Source organism: Calypte anna, chromosome 7 (assembly GCF_003957555.1).
Source record: "Calypte anna isolate BGI_N300 chromosome 7, bCalAnn1_v1.p, whole genome shotgun sequence".
Taxonomy (NCBI): Eukaryota; Metazoa; Chordata; class Aves; order Apodiformes; family Trochilidae; genus Calypte; species Calypte anna.
In genome coordinates, this window is record NC_044253.1 from 18,644,496 (window position 1) to 18,668,921 (window position 24,426).

A 24,426-nucleotide genomic window follows, 5' to 3' on the forward strand; every position below is an offset into this window, starting at 1 on the left:
ACAAAAGCAAGATGAAAGCACAATGAAATTGTTCCTAACATTGTGATTTAAGGTAGTTATTGCAGAATCTCTTCAGGCTGCTATAAATGGCAGACTCTCTAGTTTACACATCCACAATACTGTCAAAGACCAATAGGTGTTAGACATAGCAAACAAGCTTCCTAAATAAAGACAAGTAATCAAAACCTTCTTCATTGTTACTATGTAGAAATTCAGGCTTCCAAAAGGATGTATTTAATTGCAGGTATGAAATTATTCAAAACAGTTTTATGAAAAAAGTACATTTGAAGTCTCTCTTTTTAAGCTTTCTGATCATTATTATGCTTAGCTACACAATGCACTTAAACAGTTTTTTTAAAAATGCTACAATTATTGTCAAAGAATGGAAATCTTTCAATACTGGAAAAAGAATTTAAGCATGTTCTTAGTTCTCACTATTTACAGCTTTCCAACTCTCTATTACCAACAGTACAACCTACAGGCACAGACTGTAGTATCAGATATTTCTACTGCTGGCTTTAAGATGCTTTAAGAACTTTGACCCCACATTCACAGGTCTCTACTTATGAGTTTACATGCAAGACGTGAGTTCAGAAAAAGAAACATTTGCTTTCTAGGAATGGCCAAGTACAATTTCTATAATTAGGATGAATGTGATAAGCACCTGCTTATCAGAGAAAGCCTGCACACATTATTCAGCCTGATACCACTCTCTCACATTTTACTTTTGAATTACAGAAAAATACAAAGGCCTCAATGAAGATACCAAAGCTGAGAGGTGTCTGAATAACACATGCAGAGGCTAACACATTGCTAGCCCAAACTCTATTTATCCCTTCAGTCAAACATCCTGCCTCCACGCAGTGCCAGGAGATCTGGGGCATGCAGCAAGTGCTCCATGAAAGCAAGGAAACTGAAGCAGCAAGATCAGCCCAACAGCAGAGGAAGGCAAGTATGGAAAGTTCATTTCCTTCAAATATATAATTACTTTTGTAGAAAAAAAATACTGAAAGTACATACAAAGCATTACAATAAAACCTCTTGCAACCCTAGAAGTACCAACTGGAAAATGTAGCCAAATGCTTGCCTTGGACTGGAGAGTGGCAGGTCACCTTGTGGTATACTGGAGTCAGGTGGTAGGCAGTGATGGTAAACTCAGGGGACTACTGCTGACTCCCTTCCATTGGGCAATGATGTTAGCAGTGCCACACAGGCAAAAGGGGCAAGAGAATCTGTTGTGTTCCCACTAGAATGGCAGGGGAAAAAAACACTGATAAAATCCTGCTTTTCATGCTAAGATGTTAGTAAGACTAAGCTGCCTATGAGGAAGAAAATAGGTTCTTCTCTTCGTGGCAGGCCAGGTAGGTGTGTCCTGGTTTGGGCAGAAAAATGCAGAAAAGTTCCTTCCTATATACTTGTTTGGGGTGAAATATCCTCTATGTTGTATTTCTTCCTATACACGAAAACCACAGTGTGAAACCTGCTGGTAGCTACTGCACTAAGATTTAAGCAACTCTTTAAAGCAGTGCAAAGCAAAGCAGAACATATCCCTCAAAGCATAAAACTGCTCTTAAGAAAAAAGTTTGATATCCTGCAATAAAGTCAGGAAGATGTGGATTTCTTGAATGCAAAATAGTCCCAGCCACTTCCATAAGAAATCTTGTGCCTACCTAGACAATCCAGTTTTAACATAAAACCGTATTCCTTGAAAACTGACTACCTGGAAATAAAGTATCTGGATATGCAGCATCACTGGAACAGGTGAGACTAATTAATGCGCTCCTTCAAACTACTGCTATGAATTAAGACATTTTTTGCTTTCCAGATCCAATACTTTCCTTTTCAGTGACAAAACCAGCCAACACTTAGTTAGTTGATGCGGTAGGTAAATGAACTGGTATTGTTTAGAAATGGTCTTTCTGGTTCTACATCTAAGCATGTTTCAGCAGAGTCGAATAATGCTCAGAAATCACTGAAATAAGGCAAGGAAATGTGCTGTACTATCCCAGTAAGGTAAGGTCTGCAGCTAGGACCTAGCAGAGATCCTGCTCTGGCCAGGGGGTCGATGATCTTTTGAGGTCCCTTCAAACCCTTAACATTCTGTGAGTCTGTGTGAGATTCTGAGAATACAGACATTTTAGAAATTCACAAGTAAACCAGCTGGGAACGAGGGAACAAAACTGCTTAGCTTAAGAGAAGCCATGAAAAAAAAAGCCACAGGGTGGCACTGCAAGTAGGCTGTATTTTGAAACTACTCAGCTTCTTTTTCAGGGAAATCAGAGCATAGCTAATCCCATCTGTACAGAACAGGAGACTGGTTTTCCTTCAAGCATGGTTTTGTCCAGCAACAAATATGTCCAGACTATGAATTGCACTTAAAAAGAGGTACTCTACTGCAGATGTTTTCTAAATTCATTAGACGATATTTAAGAGCATAACACAAGAATGCTATTGCAAAGATACTCCAAGAATTTATATCTCTTTTGGGTTTGTCTGTTCATTTTTAATAATATAAGAAAAAAATCTCCATAGAGCATGTGTATGTTCATTAGAAAGCTAAAGGTTTTTCTTTGTACCTCTACTTTTTATAAATACTGAGACAGCAAAATCTTTAAACAAGTCCTCTGAAAGGAAAGTATTAACTTCTGAGGTGAATTAGTTTGTGAAAAAATCTTAGTAATGTGTTCAACACCACCATATCCTTTTTACAAAAAAAAAAAAAAATAAAAAAATAAAAAAATTCCTCATCATTTTATTCGAAGTAGAAGATTTAGTATAGCAATATTTCAAAGCTAGACTTAAGAGTCTATTTAATCTGCTTTGTTGGCTTCTTCTCCCCTATATTTCAAATACCTGGCATTTGAGTTAAAAGCCAAAACATTTGCAAGAAAAGCTATTCCTGTTCATTTAATGAAAAAAAAATTATTTTAAAAAGAGATTTGGAGGTCATCCAGGACTGCAATAGTTATTTTCCACTCTATAAAACAAAAGGCTTCTTCAAGGTATAAACCTGATATTTCAGTAAATTCTAAACTAACTAACAGATGCTTCACGACCATTTTAGTCACCTGAAGTCCTATATAATTTAAATTATTCAGTTTAAAAGTATGATCAGCAACAATCTTTCTTGTCAATGTTTCCACTAAGAAATGAAAAGTAGCAAAAAGTTGTATTTTAGTTCAGCTGTATACATCATAAATTAGAACACGAAGTCATCTGCTGTCATTTTCCTTACCGTAGAGAGAAAGAATTAAAAAAAAAAAAAATACTGTCATTCCTTCAGACAGAAGTTCAAGGGTGGATTGGTATTTGTTTCAACTGCCAAATAACTATAAATCATTCTTTCTGCTACAATATTGCGCCTTGAATTTCTTAAACTGTTTGTACATGGAGATTATTTTGCTCTCTGATAGAATGGCATTAGTATATTGGCTAAGAAAAATGCCAATACAGCAGTGACTTTAACATTTGGAAAGGCAGATAATTATTTAACAGTATTGAATTCCAAAGCTACACAAATATACCTGTTTTGTTGACCCTTTACTAAAGCACTCTACAGTCTAATAAATAGTTTCAGAACAAATGCCCAACAAATACTAAATTAACAAGATAGTAACCTAGTAAAATAATATAATTTTGGTACAAAAACTCTGGGCCTGGAATCAGTATTTCTTAAAAAAAAAAAATCATACGTTTAATAGAAAAGTCTTTAAGACCCTAAAAGAACCTCTACCAACCAACAACAAAACAGATAGGAAAATTCTTCTTATTAAAAATGTTTAGCTATTATTATTTCCTCTGCTTGGGTTTGGAGAGCAAGGATTTCTGATGAAGTGTTTGCCTGTAAGCACTGAGTAACTATGCTTACACCATTTCATATAAAAATTTCCCAGTTCATCAATAACAAACTATAATATTGTTTATATGTAACACAGCAAGGTCACATGCTGTTGCAACTAATAGAAGCGAGCTTCATTAATTCTAAATAAAATACATCATTTAAGTTAGAAATAGCCATCCCAGATGCTAATAGTGCCTCAAAAAGGTTTTTGTCCAACCATATTGCCACCTATACCATTAATAGAAAGCTGAAATTGAGGAAGTAGATACTTTCCTCTGAGAAAGCTGTCTATAATAAGATATATGGCAGAAGTAACTAGCATGTCTTCGATTGAAGTTCCATTTTCTTCTGCTTTTTAACTTCCTTACTTAAAACAGAAAAGTTTTTGTAGTTGATTTGCACATATTTTGCATAGGTTTCAAATAAAGCCTCAGGATGACTCTAGGAACCCTGTGCAATTAAACTGCTAATTTTGCTAACCATATATGAATAGTCAAATTGCTAATCAAAATTTCATAACTAGCCAGTGCATTAAGGTGACGTAGTTGGTCATTAATAACTTGTATAGCACTTGGTGCTATATGCCATTACAGAACTTTTCAATTCTAGGCAAGATCTTACATACACATCCACCCTCCCAAGAAAAAAAATAAAAATCAAGCACTAAATACCAAAGAAAGGATTCTGTGAATCCTACTTCTGTCTCTCCCACAACAGAAAAAGAAAAAAAAAAAAAAGTAAAATAAAAGAAAAAAGAAAAAAACAAAGAAAAAATGCTTTCACACCTCAGGTATCCGAGAGCTTATCTATTTATTTATGTAAATGGAAAAATACTTCTCTGTTTTTCAAATCTCCTAGAACTTGAGTTTTTGTTCAAGAATGTAAAGAAGAGCTTTTTTCACTGCAATGTAAATGAGTTATGTCCAGTTTTTAACAACTGCAATGTCACACAATTTTACACTCATCCTTAAAAGTGCAATCAATACGTGGCCCAGATTTCTATCCAAAACAGATTTATTTTTTTTTAAATTTGATTTCTTATGTCAAAATAACCTTCCCCACAACTACTTCTGTCAGCACTGCAGTCACATTCTTACATTCCCATAGAAAGCTTGCAGTACAAGGAGCATGGCCACATGCTCCCTTGAGGCCATGCACAACTGAAATATTGGACAAAGAACAGTTTCTGGTCCCCACCAGTTGCACATACACATAGATCATGAGAACTCTTTTTCTTAGGTCACTTGGCTGCACAGCTGTGTGTTCGTCATTTGTTTTTAGAATGGCTTCCTTCAAATGAACAGCCAATTACTGCAAGATAAAAATATCCAAAAAGACAAAAATATCTGTATTGCTAGCATGGTATGCTTGACAGCACAAGACAAAAACATATGCAAAGCTCCTATCTCACTGAACTGAAGTAGAAGATTATATAACAAGTAAAAGTTCTGCCAAATCCAAAACATAAATGTTTAGACATGGACTACTACCAGCAGATCACCTCCAGGAATCCAAAAACTACATTGCAGAAGCCTCATCACACTATAAGATTCTGGTCCCCCATCTCTTGCTTACATATAACTAATAGTTATGCTTTTTTCTGTGGGAAATAAATTTATTATCTACTTAAAAATAGATTAATAACAGGTATGATGATTTTCTTATGGATCAAAATGGTATTTCCACTCCTGGATTTCTACTCAGTTTTAAAATGAAGCCTACATATATGAAGACATCTTCAACTGTTTTAGTAGAACTGGGGACTCAACTTGCATGGAAAATGGAGGTAATCATGTAGCTATAGCTACCATAATACATAAGTGGTTTTGTGTCAAAAGAGTTCAGACAGCCACAAATCAAGTTTGTTAGACAAAGTTATTCTAGTATTGACTCGGACATACAAATAGGGATCAAAAAATAGGCTACATCTTTATTTATCACTTCAAATACGTGCAGCGGACCAAACAAGCATGTACTTACTGCTACAATATACTAGAATTCACTTGTGAAATTAGGGATTACAGTAGGTAAAGACAGAGGAAACTGGCACCATGATTCTGGATGACTTCATGCTGAGCACAGTATCCAGTACTAGACCACACCTTCTAACTACTGACCAACAGCCTGGCTGAATCCATTTTCTAAAACAAAAGGAAAATTAACATGCTAAACAGCATATTATTTTTTCTGGTATGTGCAGTCACATGGTTTCTCAACATCACCATCATTTATAGCCAAGACAGAGTAGAACTTTGCCTACAGCTTGGAAAAGATATTTAGAAGCTTATTCGCCGAAGGATCCAGTTACAGCCCTTGGTATGCCATCCTGTTTTATCATGTAGCTTTTTCTGAATATTATATATATATATATATATATATATATATATAATACTTAATAATAATATTTTATACCTGAATATTTTATAGCCAAATTTAAATCTGAAACTTTCACTTATGGAAGCTTAAGGGATATAAATCACCTTCTTCCTTTCTTGGCATCCTCTGCCTTCAAGTGTGACATTTACGTTCAAATCAGACCAAATTAGCAAGTCTAGATAATTAAAGTGACATTAAGCAGTGACACTGCAACCATTTCAGTTCCTTGATATGCCAGTGTCATGTTTCACTGGTCTTCTTTATTTCCAACACAATTATCATCATGTAATACAAAATAAAGAAACAAAGGGAGCAGATCTCAGAACTATCACTGGTACTTCACTGAATTTGCTGGATGTGATTAAGCTGAAAAGCAAGTTGAGTGATCTCTTATATTTACTACTTGTTCAGTAATGCACTAATTGCAGCAGGAGTTCTTATACAAGTAGACCAATTTTAAATAGAAGCTGGGGTATATTGGCTGGGATTATAAATTACCATAGTATAATGCAGATATTTTATTTAAAAGACAATTAGTCAAAACAGATCAGATAAATAAAAATTGGCTGAGGCAAGGCTAGAGTACAAATGTGCCTGAACTTTTTCTGATGGCAAATCCAACATTTAACAATGTTGGAACCAGTAGTAACTCTGCATGTTGTAGTTTAAAGCCTCCCATGAAGCAACAGAGACTCTGAGAAAAATATGCTCCTTATGGGGTTTCTAAATGTTTCTATTTGTTTTTATTATTGAGGATATTTGCATGTTAAAACAGAAACTTTATTAGTAAAAGAATTCACCAGAACTTATCAGCTGCTTGTATTTAATTTCTTCTTGATTTAATTCCCAGGATATCAGTTATTTTTGTTTTGTTAATTGTAAGGTCAAAGAGGACCCCATGGAAGCAATAAGCAGCAGGAACGAAATAAACAGAAGACCGGATCTTTAATGCAAATGTGTTTCCTGGAGGAAAGGAGTAAATCAGTGTAGATAATGTAGTACAGAAGCAGGAAAAAAAAAAAGTTTAAAAGAAAAATAAAAATCACATGTTCTAAAACAATCTGTTCAAAAGATTTCTCACTGGAACATAAGTAGCTCTTCAAAAACTGGTGCCCTGCTGAGGAATTCACATACTTGCCAAGGTTTAATCAAAATCAACAACTATTTCCATTGTGGATGAAAAGTTGTGATACTTGCTAAAAATTTATTAAAAACAGAGACAAAAAAAAAAAAAAATTACTACCTGCCCAGTAAAAATGGGTCTTTGTGGGTACATGGCTGAGCCAGGAAGTTCAGAATACATCCCACTTCATTATAAGTTTTAGGAAAATACTGGCAGTATAATTAAGAGTCCTTCAGAGTATTGAACCGGTTCAAATAATGCTTAATGCTTTTCTAATCCACCAGTTACAAGGTCACATTGAGGTAATTCCACAGCATGTCTCCTGATAAGCACACTTCTAGCCAGTTAAAGAACACTATATGAAGTTCAAAAATTATCTTTAATACTGATAGGGCACTACTAGATAAAAGTTACATGCATTCCAATATTACTGGTCTGCCCTAAATCATTACCTACTTTTATTTGATGAACCACTGCTACAGCAAGATGAACCACTGCTACCAAGACATCTGATAACTGACAAATACGTTTTCAAATTAATTTCTGGCCTCAGAAAAGGTTGTTCCACCATAGAAAGTAAATATCTCTACATGTAACAAGGTATTCCTCCAAGTACATCCATTATAACTCAATCTGTCCTACAGAAAGAAGTGGATTAGTGAGGCCTTACTTTATCAGAAATACATCCATTAATTGCTATTGGCATAGTTATATCTCAGCTTTAAAGCTGAAGTTATTTTATGAGTATTTATGTGAAAAAAAAATAGCAGTGCTCCAATAGGTATCCTCAGACTAGCTTTTTAGTGTACACAAATGCCATGGCAACTGAAGTGAGATTCAGAAAACAGCTCAAACACCAAGAGTGTACCTTCTTTAACCTAACACAACCCATTCTCTCAGCTGCAAAAATTTGTAAGAGAAAGTATAATGCTTCAAAAGAACAGCATTTTTTAGTCCTTTAAAGGACTTGCTGTTTTAATAGTTCTACCATCTCACCAAGACTGAAATATCTTTTGGAACACTGTATTAGATGTATTTTTTCTTTAGTATTGTGTTCACCTAAGCCTAAAACAGGTCCTGCAACATCATTCTCTCACTGAACTTCAGTGATGGGAAATAATAGAAAAGACATTCTGCATATCAAACTTCATGAAAACTAGAAATTTGAAAGATTAATTTATAATTCAGTGTAAAGTAAAATGAATATTAAAACAATATTAAGTTTATGCTGTAAAGACTTCAAGAGTGAAGATTCTTTCAAGAGTGAAGCATACCTGCTTTGTCTTAAAGTTCTGTATAACTGAGTCACCATTGCCTTCTTCTCACTTCCTTACCAGACTCATTGTTCCTCTACTGGGCAGTCATCAGGATGAGTTTCAGATCTCAGTCAGTCTTATTGCAGGGAGGCTAACTCAGCACTTCAGTACAAGTATTAAGAGCCTCCACTAATGAGTGTAAACTGCTATGCTAAAAACCAGAGTACCAAAGCAGTTCTGATTCTAAGGACTTAGCATAAAAATTTTCTATAAAAACACATGTGATATTACAGGAACATCAATTTAACCTTTATCCATATACTTACTGTTGTCCCAGTTTCAGCTACTTTTACTCAAGAGAAACTTGTATTTTTTAAATAACAATCTAGGCTATCTTAAGGCATATTACAGCTCTTCTGCAGGGGTTGGACTAGATGATCTTCAGAGGTCCTTTCCAACTCAAACAATTCTATTATTTCCCTGAAGAGAAAAATAAACTGTTGGAAACCAAAAGCAGAAAAGTACTTTGACATACTTCCTTCCTACAGGGAGAAAGTGTACTTGGATATAGTGTTCAGAAGCACGAAAATTATTAAATTAACTTAAAAAAAAATGAAAGGCAACACCATTCTAGTCAGCACTGAAGAAGAGTAGAACAGTACACTGAGAGGAATAGAGGCAAAAAAAAGACCTTACGAGAATAAACAAAAAAACAGCTTAGGCTACCAAACAAAAAATTCAAGGTGCTACAAGTGAAAATGCATTTAGGAGAAGGAAAGGTCAGACAAGCATGGGGAGAAAGCCACCTGGCCATTTCCAGCTGAAACTACTAAGTGGACATAATTTAAACTGGCAGAGTTTAACAGGCAATGGGGAAGCAATTCACATTGCCCTCAGAAATAACTTTTGGCTTGAATATAGGACAGGGGTTTTCTATTTGTATTATCTAAGGAACCATAAAGAGATAAAAATAACCACATTCTGTTTCTCCCATTGAATAGGGAATTAAAATAAATGGCAACATTTTTTTTTTAAGTCATGAACTAGAGGTGGATTCACTAGGTCACAACTGGAAAAGGAGAACTGCCAGTCCTTGATAAGCATGGCAATTACCATTCTTTTATACACAACTACTCTAAGGGAGTACAGCTTCCTTACACAGCAATAACAGCATATCCTTTGATTTATACAGCAGTCCTCCAGCAATACAACCAACATCCTGTTTTCATCTTAAAGTACAGCTGGGCAGTTTGTCTATGGGCTTTATTTATCAAAGTTTCTATAAATGAGTTCCCTCCCATAATGGGAAGCAGCACCCTCCAATTTAGCAGCATTTCATCTTCCTAGTTCTTTGCTTCTGAAAATTCTAATATGGTACCTACCTGAACCACAAAGTATATAGATCTATAAGTGCTTTGAAACATTGTGATTTAAATTTATAAATATTAATTAAAGAAGTAATACACTTCTTCCACCAGGAAGTCATGTAAAAACACATAAGAAAAACTGAAGTAAAAGGATTTTCTTACTTTATGGCTTTCAGAGGAAAGGACAGAAATAATGCTTGAATGACCTAAGCTGGAAGATCTCATAAAGCCCTTAAATTACACACAAATTCCTGAGATGTGAAACTGTCTGCAAGTTCTTCCTGGATTTAGAAGTTTTCCCTGAATATAACAGGATCTCTGTAAAACACCTAAAAGAATATATGTATAAAAATATTAATTACACACCTCTTAGATTTTAAATATTTAACAATTCTGTATCTTGTATTATCCCAACAGTCAGAATCCTATCAGAAATCCAGTATTTTCCACATTTCTACCCGTGAAAATAACCAGCCAAATAGCATTTTGAATGATTTACATGCTCACACTCTGTAACCATGCAGTAACTCATGAACATGCCATTCACATATTGTCATGCTTTAGAAATAGAGACCAAAAATGGTTAACTGCTAACTACCACGCTTATTCAAAACAGCTTTAGAGGAAATTTTTTCTTGTTGAATACATTAAATCACTAAAACCTTATGAGGAACATATTGCTAGTTCTATCTACAAGACACACACATTTTTTGCCAATTTGTCTTCAAGCAAGTGGTAGGCAGCATGTCAGCAGAATGTCAGTGGCAACAAAAAGGCAATTACTAATACCAACACAAGGCAAACTTTTAATTAAAATTAATGACCCTGATTCAAGAGCACTAGAGAACCTTGATTTTGTCTGCATTGGCCTAAAAAGGCCTGGAAAGGGGTAGGCTGTGGGAGTGAAGGGAGGATAGGCAAAACTACCACCAAGGCAGCTGTAGTTATAGTAACTTCAGTAACAAGGTGTGTAGATCTGAACACCTAGACCAGAGCTTCTACTCTTATGCTTAGTGGCTGGAACTATGTCAGGCACAAGCTACAGATAGTTCGTTTGCTAAAAACCCTCCAAAATTTGCCTCAACTCCCCAAACTTAATTGCAGCAGATCAGTACTTACCACCACTGTTATTAAACTAATGTTAACATACTGAAAAACAGAGCAATTAAGTAATTGGAAAAAAAGGTTCATGTGCAGCTATCTACACAGATGACAGAAGCAGGAAGAGACACAAATAAGAGAGTGCTAAAATTTAGTATTCGAACTGTTAAATTGAAATTACACTTGACTAAGTAAAAGTCAAGTGCCAGTAACAAAACTGCCATCAGTCTCTCTTAAGTGCACTGTGTCTCTCCCAATAAGTAAGGCTGGGTTTTGAACACTGCCCAAAGGAGAAATCCATGGAAAGAACTCTGGCTTCACATCGGAAAAGAGAATCAAGTTGTGGCTACAGGCCATCCAGCTGTTCCTTTGACACACATAAAACAATGACCAGAATTTTGTGAATTTTATTACATGGATATGAAGCCTCTACTATAGTGCTGCCAGCTTACAGCAGAAAGACTCTCTTTGGATCCAGAAATTCAAAGCTGACCCTTCAATAACATCTTCAAACAGAAAGTATTGCCCTAAGATTAATACAGGCAAGGGAACAAGGCCTAAAGTACCAAAAGTCTTGCCTAACCTTAGCAAGTGAAAAAGAAGTGAACTACCTCAGACTTTGGTGATTACAAACAGCTCATCACCAACTTCTTCAGGACAGAAAGAAGCTTCAACACTTACTCTACCAGCTTAACAACAGCAAGAAGCCTACGCAGTTCAGAAGTCACTGAAACTGCCTTCCACCTAGACTGTCCCTAAGTGAGGGAGACAGGTATGCAACCTCTTAGTTATTTGACTATTATAAAAAAAGAAATATAACAACCAAATAAACAAAACAAACAAAAAACAACCAACCAAACACAAAACCCCTAGAGAAATATTAAGCCCCATATCACCAAATGAATTGGATTTTCTCATGAAGAGGCATCAAACCGCTTCTTTCTCACTGCTATTTAAGTAGTAAACTGCAAATCTTTGTTAAAGCCAATGATAAACACAACAGCACATAATACTGGTAAAGCTACATCAGTTTGAGGATGTGATTCACATTTTCTGACAGATCTTATTTTAGTGTCAGAAGCCAAAAGTTTTTTGTTAGATTGAGCTTAATGACTGAATTTTACAATTTCAACAGAAGCTATGCCACATTTAACTATCCCTTCCTACCTTTGTTAAGTACCACATACTCTTTTACAAATAGACTGAAAATCTTTCTACCATGTGGAGCATTTATTTATATGACACCACAAACTGACTGAAGCAAACACTCAGTGTACAACACATTTGAAATGTGATGTGACAAGGTTTGGAAGATGCCAATAACTGTAGATAGAGCTTTCCAGATCACAATGTGCTTTTACTTTGTTTTTAAAATAAAAGTGAAAATCTGAAAAAATTTCTACTTCTAATGGTGAATGTTTTGGTTACAAGCAACAGAAAAAAAATTTACATACTCGATTATTTTCCTTTCTGATAGTATGCTGTTAGCAAATAAACTGCTCACTTTTAATTAGTCAGGATAGAAATTTGCCAGGGTACTTCTACCTTAAGTTGCTAAAGTTCTTCCAAGTGGCTCTGAAAAAACACTTGTTTACAAAATAACAATTTAGTGGGCACTCAGTTTCCTACTACAGATCTCTGAACCACAAATAGGAAGAGGCAGCATAAGCTTCTCCAAGTATTGATTTCATTCAGGACAAGTGAAGGCAAATCCAGAAATCCTTCTCTAATGGAAAGAGCATGAAGGCATCTGCCTCTTTTGCAGAGGGTTGGAGCTTTGACTGACACCATACATATCTTTCCACAAGACCACTCAGTCAGGGTCCCAAGCAATATTAAAATCTATATCTATGATCAACACTTATAAAACACTCCTTGGTATTGTATAGGAGGAAATTCCAGTGTTTATGTTATGGGTCATTATTTCCAAGCATTTTCAGTTCTACCATAAAAACTTATTCTGGATTAAATGCTGGCAAACAGTCTTTGAAAAAAAAAAAGAAATTTCATAAACCCATTAGCTGGCAAGCCTTATGTACTGAAGCTACAGAATCCAGGAAAATTTTTTCATATGTAAAAGCAAGAAGAAAAAAAAAATAAACAAGACTGAAGCCTGTATTTCAAAGAATACCAAAGATTTTTTTATTTTTTGAAGAGAAAATAAGAACCAATTGATTTGTTTGAATATTTCTGAAACCATCATCACAGCAAGCCATGCCCCCCTTTTTTTCCCCAAATAAATAATTGCATATGTTTAGGGTATCATTTACCATTTAAATTAATTGCATTTCCCTCCTTCTCCTTTATTCATTTGAGATTTACAGATAAAGAGACACTACAGCAAGATATTTTGGGAGGAAAATTGGAAGGTTTGTAAGACTGTTTGAGCTGTGGAAGTACGAGAACAGTCGAAGAAAGATGCTTAGAAATAAGACAGATTGCAACAGTTCAGACAGTGATGTCAGATCATTATTACTCCTCCAAAATAGGCTGCTTCAGATTCTCTATCACCCTCATTACTGGCAGTCAGCTCTAAAGAAGCACTTGCAAAATGCTTTGGTTTTCCATACCTTCTAGAATTTCACCTTGCTTTTCTAGAAAAGTGAACAAGCATTGCCTACCGTGTTGAGACCATCTCAATAATACCTACAGGGGCAAAGAGATGTATGTGGGGGGGTTCAGTTACATGCCCTACACTGAAGAAGAACAATCAAAACAAAGCCCAGAATTCATCTAGATTTCAAAATCCTCTGAACTTACTTTGGAAGAAAAATTCCTCACTCCACAACAAACCCAACCAACAAAAAATAGAAGCATTAGGGAGCTGAGACATTAGTGACACATCTGACCCAGATCCATCAGTTCATTTCTACGTGTATCATCTTGATAACCTCCCATGGAGACATACTTAATTCTGAAGAAAGAAAGCATGCAATACTTTTAGAAAATTACTGCTACTGTCCCAGCAAAGCCATAAACAAACTTTGACTTAGCTGAAAGGAAAAGAATAATAAAATAAATCCTATTTCATGTTTCTAGCTATCAGTGCTCCCTTAAGATCTCAGCTCCAAGTTCTGTGATGTCTAGGGCATTACTCTGCTGTAGATAACTGAGCAGACAAAAACAGCAACTGCACAGACAGCTAATGACGCCTCTCTAAAGTGCCATACTCAAGGGTCTAGGAAGCCCTTCTTCCCTTCAACACTGTAGCAAAAAACCAAACAAACAAGCAAAAAAAAACCCCAAGAACCTTACATGCCTATGTAAGTATAAGAGAATAAGATACATTAACCTAGGTAAAATATGACACATTTAAACACAAAGCCACGCTTAGAAAAAGAAAAATCTACAGCTTCAGGACAAAGTCAGGGGGAAAAGATGAGGTAGAAGCAGAATAGGACACAGGAAAAAAGAATAAGATCAAGTTGAAGGGTCTGATTGTTTTTAAATCTCAAAATTTTAATGGGACACAAAAAAACAGATTCCAAAAAGCTAAAAGCAGATAGAGTCTATGAAAGGGTTTAAAAACAGGGTCATATATTGCAAAACAGTTTAAGATAACAGGAGGAAGGAATCTCCCCTCCTAATAAAAGAAGAAAAGCAAAACAAAACAAAACAAAAAACAACAAAAAAACCCAAAAAACAAACAAAAAGCCCAAACAACCAAAACCCAACTGTTGTCTTCAAGAGCATCTGCCACCAATAAAGGGAGATGGGGAAAACCACTTTAAGTTTCAAATGTTAAATTACAATTCTTCAAAGTTCCTTCCAAAAACCTTTCTTGAGAAAGGTTTTTAGAAAAGAAGCAGTAGTACACAGAGGTTAAAGATTTGGCAAAACAGGACTGTCTCCAAGACTGAGTATTTTAAAAAGTGAATTAGGTAAAAATAGCTGAAGAGGGATGCCAAGGATGAAATTAGGGAGGCTGCCTTGCAGTGTGGGCGGAAGGAGAGGATCAAAACTGCAGGCAAGGGGAAGTGAGAAACCATGAATCAGAGACCAGTAGGGGATAAACTTTCCTGTGCATTTGAAGACTTCAGAGAGTAGATGGACACAGCAGTAACTCTCAAGAAATGAAACTCTGAGAACCTATAGACAACTTTCAACACATAGCATTACCCAGTTTTTGAGGAAATAAAAGTTTCAAAATGAAAAAATAAAATAAAAAATGGTCAAAGCACAGATTTCTGTCATGGCTTGAATTTCTGATTTTACACCAACTCCAGAAAATCATCATGAATTCCACCTCTGAAAATTCCACCAACTTCACAGTCATCATCAACTAACATTTTGTTTATCCTACAAACAAAAGACCTAAAAAAAAAAAAAAAAAAAAAAAAAAAAAAAAAAAAAAAAAATCCACCCATGCAAACAGCTCCTAAGATCTCTCAGCCAGAATCATTTCATATTTAATTCTGCACAGCATGCATTTTTAACGAAAAGAACAAAAGGTTTAAGTCCACAGCTAGTTCCGAAGAAAGATGTACTTCATTCTTGCCTGAAGGAGCTAAAACCCAGCATGACGAGTTGTAAACATTTGTTTTCTCAGCTTTGTTGCTAACAGACATTTTGGGCCCTCTATTTTCCTTACTAAATCCAGAGACAAAACATTGTTCCTTTCAAGTTAAAAATGCTTTCAACATTGCTGTGACATGGACAGTCAAAAACTAGCTCAGTAAATTATAATCTACCTGCAGTGTTAAATCCAGTGGCTTTGTCCATGTAGTTTGACATTGAGGAAGACAGTACAAGGTTTTACAAAGGTCAAGAGCAACACAATGATACTTAAACACATGGTAAAGTAGGAATGACAAAAGCCCTAGTGGATACACTGCATTCTTTTCTACAGACTAATTACCTTAATATCTACATATCTACATAAAAAGTATCTGGGTAATAGTAATATAGTAACACAAAGTTTCCATTACTATGCTACTTTTGGTCCCATATTGTGGAACATTCTTATTTAATCCACTTTATTTAGCAAAGCTCCCAGCACTTCAAACCGGGGCAAGGGAGAAGAAGTCAAACTGGATGAAACATATTGTATATTAAAAAAAAAAAAAAAAAAAAATTTACAAAAAGAATAGAAAAAAACATTCCCTCCAGAAAATTTTGTTTTCTCCACAATACAAACATATTGTAGACAAAGTTATGTTTATGTCTTTCCTGTAGCAAAACTTTTAAAAGTTACTTGATAAAAATCTGTGTACAGAGCTTTAGTCTTTGGAAGACAATGCATCTGAAGGTCTGACATGAAAGTCATATGTGGTAAAATACCAAAAGGGAAAATTATTTCCCAAAAGGAAACCAAGGTTAATGAACAAGATTAACAAATTAATATTCAGTCATATTGAACTGAAAAGAGATTTTGTTCTAAAGGGTTTCTCATAGTTCTATTTTGAGATAAGTGGTATCTGGTTTGTTTTGTATTTCGGGTTTTGGTGTTTTGTTTTTTTTTTTAATTAAGACAATATCACCCTGTAAAAGAGATGTAGGGTAAAGAACAAAAATTGTGCCACTGTTGGCAACTAAGAAAAATTCAAGCTCAAAATATTTGTTTAGCATAGAGCAATTGTTTGTATTGTTTGGGGAGAAGGAGAGGTTTATTTGTTTGTCTGTTTTTAAATAAGATTGATCTGTATTTTCCAAATCAAACAGCTATCTTTTCAGAACAGAAATGAAATTCAAATACATATGCAGAAAGGATTTTTATATAAAACTATAAAAAACAGCTTGGAAGCTAATTCTTCAATAAAAACCTGTGTAGAACTAAAGCTTCCAATGAGGCAAATGCTTTCTCACAGAAGAAACTTACCTCTGGATAAAAATATTCATTCTGTTTTCTTTAACCAAAAATAGCAATTCTGACAACCATGGTCTTTCAGCTCAGCTGACAAATATGTAAGCTCCCCAAAAAGCCATTTCATAGATGGATTAGGGATCCATAATTTAGCCACCTACAGCATTTTGATCATTTACAACCAGCAAAAGATATATATAAATGTATGTTCCCTTTCTAAACTACATAACTTCCTAGCAAATAAACAAATCCAGGAACACTCAATTCTCTAAAGATTCCCACGGCATTCCTTTCTGATGCATAAAAAAAATGTTGCCTAAACTATGAAAAAAATGCACTTTTATCCACTAGTTCATTCCCATGCAGACTTTAAGTCACAACATATCTATTGGAACTCCAGTTAGCAAATGTTTAAGTTTACTTTCACACAATGAGCTGCATTTTTAATCGTGGGACCTTAACTTAGGAGAGAATTCAGGTGAAAGCAAGTTTTTAATTGCTTGTTACAGCTGAAAACAGCAGGTGGTGGTTTTCCCCTTGAACTCTCCATTGTTGCATGTTGCACAGTCAGAGTTTCCTCTTCATTGTGCTAGTGCTGGGCATGGCTACAGAACTTTATAGGAGTCTAGAAGCCAACATCTCAGCTTCTTGTCATCCTCTAATGCCCTGACATCAACTGCCTGAGTTTTTGAGCAATGCATGGTGACAGCAAATACAGTAAAGAACAACTCTCTCTAACAGCAGGCATACAAGTGAACTTAAGTCAGGATAGCAGGTCAGCCATTGGGGAAGCAAGTGAGAGCCAGGTGAAAAGGAAAGAAAGCACACAATCAGATCTGTTTTAACTTGCAAGCAGCCATAAAAGTGAACACTCAGCATTCCTTGTATCCACGCCATTAACAGAGCAACTCATGGTATTGACTTGTTAGCTTCCAGGGGGGGGAAAAAGTTTATGTGAGCAGACCTTAACATTTTTACAAGTCCCATGGCTGTCTGGATAATTTGGCATCTGCTGCTCCTCAGCATGAATAAAACTACAACAGTGACAGCTAGAAACAACAGCCAGGCTAGAAGTTAAACACTTAGAAACCCTCCAAGCTACAGTCAAAAGAGTCAGTATTACTGGACTCAATATAGATGTTTCCAGATTACAGGAGAAAATATTTATTAGTGACTTAAAATATTCCTAGTGAGTCAATTTATCTGAAGGTAACAGGAATCCTGTAAAGATCTCCTGTTTCCTCTGGAACCTAAGCATTTTGTTCCTTACCATGAGCTCTTTTCTTCTTCCACACAACACAGATGTGCCTATTCAACATAAACTGTATTCAGGTTTACATAAACACTGTAATCTCTTTCACCAGAAGAGTTTACCAGAAAAGTCCAGTAACAATAGAAAGAAAGGAACATATCCTAAGATAACATCAAAACCCACCTTTGAGTCTCAAGGACTTGCTCCCCTCACATGCTTTCAATGGCTCACTAACGACTAGCTCTCACTTTTCCTTTTCACAGGATACCCTCACATTTGAACAAAGCTTTGAAATAACTGCTGATTTCTCTATTTGTGTATTACCCTCCCACACATTTTTTCACCCTTGTATCCACATTCCTCAACCCACTAATATTTCCTTGATCTCATTCCCACAACAACACACTCTGACATTACCATTGACTACTTGATAAGCACACAGCTATGACATCAGACTTGACAAAAGTTTTTAAATTCAACGTTCCCTTCGTGGCACCACTGTGTCATGCAACTATCTGATGTTGCCTTGGTTAAGGCAGATACATTAAAAAGAAAAACATAATCACCTCAAGAAGTACTATGTATATGTTCAGAACTCAGCTTGCAAATTACTCCCAGAAATGACCAGCATTCAAGTGGCTCCTGATGGGGATACACACACACAAAGTAGCAAACTCCCAGTTTCAAACATCCAGCAAACCCTGTGGCCACAGATTCTCAAAGTTCTTTCCATTTTGCTATTGCTGAATTAGTTGACCTTCATCAGGGTCACAGGGGTGAGGAAGAAAATGAACTATGTATCTTGAACTCTTCAGCCTAAGAGATAAAGCACATCTAAGACTGGGCTGCTGGTTAGACCCAGGACAGCTTAACTTCTGATCCTAAATAGTGCTACCATTTAGTATCACAAGCACAAAAGGTCTTGCATTTATTCATTATTCATTTATTTATATACTTACGTAGCATACAGAGCAATAGCAGCAGCTAATTCATTGCAAGATAAATAAGTAGCATCAGCCTTGGCCTAAATTTGACCAAACTGAGAAAATTTAGACACACATACCCTCTAACATACTGCTGTGGCTTGGCAATAGAATGCTTGGTTTGCAGCTGCTGCTATACTTTTTCTCCCATGCCACACTCTACCACAGGGAGGACTTGCATTTCTACTTGAACAAACCTGTGGCTATGTTGTGAACTGACTCAACTGGAAACGTTAAACAGAGGAGTTCCAATCAGTATTCTAAGCTTAATGCTGGACACTTCTCAACACTAAGCCACAGCCAATGTCCCCAGAGATCTGTAATCTGATTGATAAGATTTTGATAAAACAGACACACAAGAGAAAAGCTGAATTTCTTGTTCTTTCTGAAAACATCTCTCACTGCCCCAGACAGCACCTAGTCATGTAGAAAAGACTTCTCTCCTGTTCCTATTAAACCTTTCAAATATACTCACTAGGCCAAGCAGTCAGGGAATGGGAGCATGAAGACACACATGAGGAATGTTTCTGGCAGCCAGCTAACCAAGGCTCAGGCAGGCTCTGTCGCTGCCCCTGTACAACCATCACTACCTTCAGCCTCTGGAGAGCGGGTCTATCTCCCAAGCATGTTTTCATTAGACACACAAAAAGAAAATGACAGACTAAAGAGGATTTGCTTAGGTAAAGCAGGTCAGAATGTGGTATTTTGAAAGCAAGAATAAAGCTTTTAATATGTTTTAAAACAAATGAAATAATGTAAAATTCTCAGAAATTGATTAGAACTGAATGAAAGGTGGATCTCAATGTGCATTCTAACATTTCAAGAGAAAAAAAATCTTCCATTTACTGAAATCCAAGTTTCCTCCAGTATTTTAACAACATACATTTCTTAATGCTAAAAGCCTATGTCAACTAGTGAAATCTGCTTGGCAATGGCAATGTAAAAATTCATGTACTCCAGGGTACAGGATTACTACCCAGCAAGAACAGGAAAAATGTGTTCAAGAAGTGGGATAACAAACATAGCTTTTTTTTTAAACAAAAACAGTTTTTAAAAGAGAGTATTAAAACATACGGTTTTTTTTATAATCCCATAATATAGCCATAAAACCAATTCAGCTCTGTGATGATCAGGAGCAGACAGTGTCAACTAGCCTGGCAGGAGTGCACTGTCACGGGTGCTGCTCAGACTTAAGGCAAGATGGATGAGTTATAAAATGCCTTAAAAATAGGTCAAGCCAAGTTTCTTCTGCTACCAGAAAAAACTATGTGTCATGTCCAGCTAGTTACTGGGCACACCTCCTATTCACCATATTAAAAAAAAAATTCCAGTCAGTTACTGGACACACCTTCTATTCACTATATTAAAAGAAAAAAAGTTTTAAAAAAACCAAACAAAAAAACCAGCAGAGACTGACTTTCAAAATCTTTCCTGGTTTAGTTTCATTGTACAGTAACTATCACTGGCATACCCTCCTGCATTTTTTCCCCAAAGTTAAGCAAACATGTTTATTCACTATCAGTTTTATTAAACAAATTTTCAATAACAAACAGTAATCCTGCATTCATCTTGTCTTTCAGGATATAATTACAGGGTCCTTTCCCAAAGCTTGTCCCCACAGAACAGCTAACAAAATTCCATAGTGAAGGACGACTGATTATTAAGCTATATGAAGTTCTCAGGCAAAAACCCATCAAAACTCACAAAACGGCTTTAACACCTCTAAGCTTCTTGGCATAAACAGACTTTCTTAACTATGAAGAATTATCAGTAATTACACCATATAATTTCAAACAGTGATTTAAGAAGACATTTACTGGTAAATAGTTTTCAGATGTAGATTAACATTCTCTACCTAGCTAGACAGGTTAAGATATAAAGACATAAGTATCCCATCTTTTGGTAATTCATTTTAACAAAATTGGTATTTCAACTGAAATTCTTCACAGATTGCACAATTTTTCCTATCATCTCAGAGAGAGAACCACAGTACTGCTTACTATTCAAAAAGTATCTGTGGATTGTTTTCAGTAAACTGGGAGTTGTCATTTTTTTCTGGTATATCTAGATTTTTCTCCTTAAATACAGCATTTGGATGAGCAGATGAGACCAGCTTCAGGAAATAACTAAGACTGCCAATAGAGAACTCTTGTTGTAACAAAGAAAGGAATGGTAAATTGATTTCCTAAGTACCAGTTTATATGGGAACAGCTGATAAAAGGCCTAAAAACATATCTGCAGGGCTAACACAAATAAGCACCGCTGTTAGCTATATGCTTATCAAAACTGAGACATGAATGCTGACAGATGCTTTAAATCACATTAAGGGAACACATTACTTTTCCTCACTTGAAGTCAAGCAGCAGCCAAAATTCAGTATAGCCAACAGTTTTATGACAGGCCCAGAGAAGCTTTCAGAACAACCAAAGTTTTACCTGTCCCTTTTTGTTTATTTTTATGGTCCCGTCCACAAGTAAAACTGAGAGCCTTCAAGACACTTTTTTAGTCACTTCCATGCCCTGTTATCAATACACTCAGTCCTTTCAACTGGTGTTTATATACCAGAAGTCTTCAAAATGCAGTAATTATACTTTCTACATTGATTAACAATACAAACTTAAGTTCCCAAATACCATATATAAATGTGGAATTGCCACAAGGTCCAAAATAACAGTGTCCCCCCTCTGCAAGTGTTCCCTGTCCTTTACAGCCATGACTTCAAACTCAGCTGCAAATAATCATCAGCTACACCTGTTGATCTTGGAAGCACTTGGTCAGAAATCATGTTAATTCATTTTTAAATAAACTATGGAAGCTTCAAGGAAATCTTGGTTTTAAAAATATATGATTATCATGTATTTTGTCACTTCTATCTATGGATAACTCCAACAGTGTTGTCAGTATTTCGAGTCCCTAAAATTCTTACCTGAAGTTATTGATTTAATATTCTTCATATGTATCTGACTACATCACAAGAAATCCTCCTCCTGATACAATAACTGGGAAAGATCTATAATCTTTCACTTAAGATTTGAAGTTACATTATTTAAAGTTACATTTTCTGACAGATAATAAGCGATTCATCTGAGGACCCAAACATTTAAACACAAACAAACCGTTTCACTTCTCCCAACAGATAACTATTTGTGTAGTTCTTTATTCTCGTCCAGCGCGCGGTTACCAAAGCCCTGCGAAGCGCCCAGCTCTCTCACACCGCAACCACCACTTCCACACTGAGAACTGAACGCTGACACACGCACACCTTTCAGATGGTAAATCTTGCCCCTCAGAGGAGCCGATCTCGATCCTCCCAGGTATCGCACTGGCAATACTGCAGCCCGGCAAAGGCACCCGGGCGGCGACGCCGGCAGGCAGGTTGCGACTCGTCCCTGCGGAAATGCCCCTGGCGAGGGCTGGCGGCACAGCCCGCACACACACGCCGCTGCTCAGCCAGGCACCACCGAGGAGGGCGCCGGAGACCCAAGAGCCAGGCGGGCTTGTCCCGCAGCCCGGTCCCACCCGAGAGCCCGATCTCAGCCGGGGATCAACCGAGGTGCCGTCGAGGCCCCGCGGAGAGCGCGATGCCCGCCTGCTCCCGCCGCGCGGCAGCCGTTTAACGGTCGTGCTGCTCCATCTGCCTCCTGCTCCCTGCTCCCCGCTCGGCCGAGGCGCTCCAGTACCCCGCAGAGCTTCCGCATCGCTCCCTCAGCCGCAGGAGCCGGGGAAGGGGCACACACACTCTCAGCTCGGCACCGGGGAGCCTCTCTCTAACGCCTCACCACACAGCGGGACGCGCACAGCACCGGCACCTCCACCCCGAGCTGCCCCCTGGCACATCACCTCACCCGGCCCGGCATGACCTTGTCTCCCGCCAGCTACCCCTTTGGAGCCGGAGGGTGCCTGGGCCTCCCACCCCTGCGGAGAGCCGTGCTTACCCTGAGGGCGGCGGGGCGGCCGTCTGCTGAGCGCGGCCGTCCATGCCGAGGGCTGGGTGAGCTCAGGTCGCCTCTCGGGGGCAGGGCGGGAGCAGTCGCTGGGATCCGCCCGCAGACCGCCTCGGCTCCCCGCCTCACCTGCTCGGGTCAGGCTGAAGAAGACAGCCCCCCTCTGCCGCCCCCAGCGCCGCCTTGCCCCCGAGCCCGGGCATTCCCCGCTGTTTACAACGCAGCCATGGAGCCCCTTCTCGGGGCGGCGGCCACAGCCACGCACACGGCTCCGCCGGGCTGCCTGCGCCTGGGCGGCCGCTCGCTGAACCACACCTTGGGCGGAGGAAAAAAAGCACAAACAAACAAAAAACCCCACAAAAAACTTGGTGTAAAACTTCGCGGTGAGAAACTTGAAACGCGGAACCTTCCCAGCTCCGGCACCCGTGGAGAAACAGAGGTTCCCTGTTCCCGTCCCAGCTCCTCCCTCCCTCTCTCTCTCTCTCTCTCGCTGCCTGCCCGCCTCCACACACCCGTCTCTCCCTCCACTGGCGGCCCGACGCCCGCCCGATATGGGGACACTGCTCGGCCTCGGTCCCGGCCGCGGGCTGTCAGCGGCCCGCGGGGGCAGGGCCGCTTCTCTCGGCTGGAATTTTCCTCTCCCCGAGCAAAGCGTCCCGGCGGCTGCCTCAGGCTCCGCACTTCCCCATTCCAGCCACCAGGGCGCGGGGCGAAATCCCTACAGGTGGGGAGAGCCAAGCGGGGAAAGCAGGACTGGGCGGGGTAGTCCGGGGCTGGGACTTCGGTCAGAACTCGTGGTGGGGTCCAGCGCTTCCAGGAGAACCGCTCCGTTCAGCGACCACAGCCAGCTAGCCCCGAGACTGTTACCGAGATCGCTCGTCACTTGTCCCGGCTGTGCAGGTTGAAGTTTCTTTGCAGTTTTCCCCCGCACTGTTAGGGTCGGCCCAACACCTTATCCGGGCTTCAAACCCGGGGGGCATAGGGATTCGGGTGCCTGGAGTTGGCTGCAGCAGCCGAAGCACACCGTGACCTATGTCACGGGTAACTAACTACCGGCGTTAAGAGCGGTTTCAGCTAGACCTGCAGTTTGTTCTTTGAGCATGACGGCACTTCAGTCTTTCTGTGATAAACTCCTTTGCAATATCTAGTGAACATATCTGGCAGTATGTGGTACTTACCCACGTCCTTCCCTGCTGTGCCCTGTGATCAGATTATATCGCAAAGTAAATTCAGCTGTGTTGAATATATGCAGGTAGTATTTTGGCCAGTGCTTAAAAGAAGTTGAAAAATAGCCAATGACAAAGCATTTGTACCTTTTTATTTCTACAGGGAAAAAGTGGAACACTTTGTTCTAGTTTGTCTTCTATCTGGCTACTGAAA

At 38.1% G+C, this 24,426-nt stretch overlaps 1 protein-coding gene across 5 annotated transcripts in view; it reads right to left on the reverse strand.

Moving 5' to 3' along the window:
* The window catches only part of COBLL1 (cordon-bleu WH2 repeat protein like 1), an 80,358-nt gene extending 57,174 nt beyond the window's left edge, over nt 1–23,184 (reverse strand). For 4 of the 5 annotated variants that reach the window (XM_030454574.1, XM_030454575.1, XM_030454576.1 and 1 more), the window contains exon 1: nt 23,038–23,184. In XM_030454574.1, coding sequence (XP_030310434.1) covers nt 23,038–23,081 — 44 coding nt within the window. In that variant the 5' untranslated portion in view covers nt 23,082–23,184. The remainder of the gene's footprint in view (nt 1–23,037) is intronic. The other variant, XM_030454577.1, reaches the window with a different exon arrangement.
* Between the last annotated feature and the right edge of the window lie 1,242 nt (nt 23,185–24,426).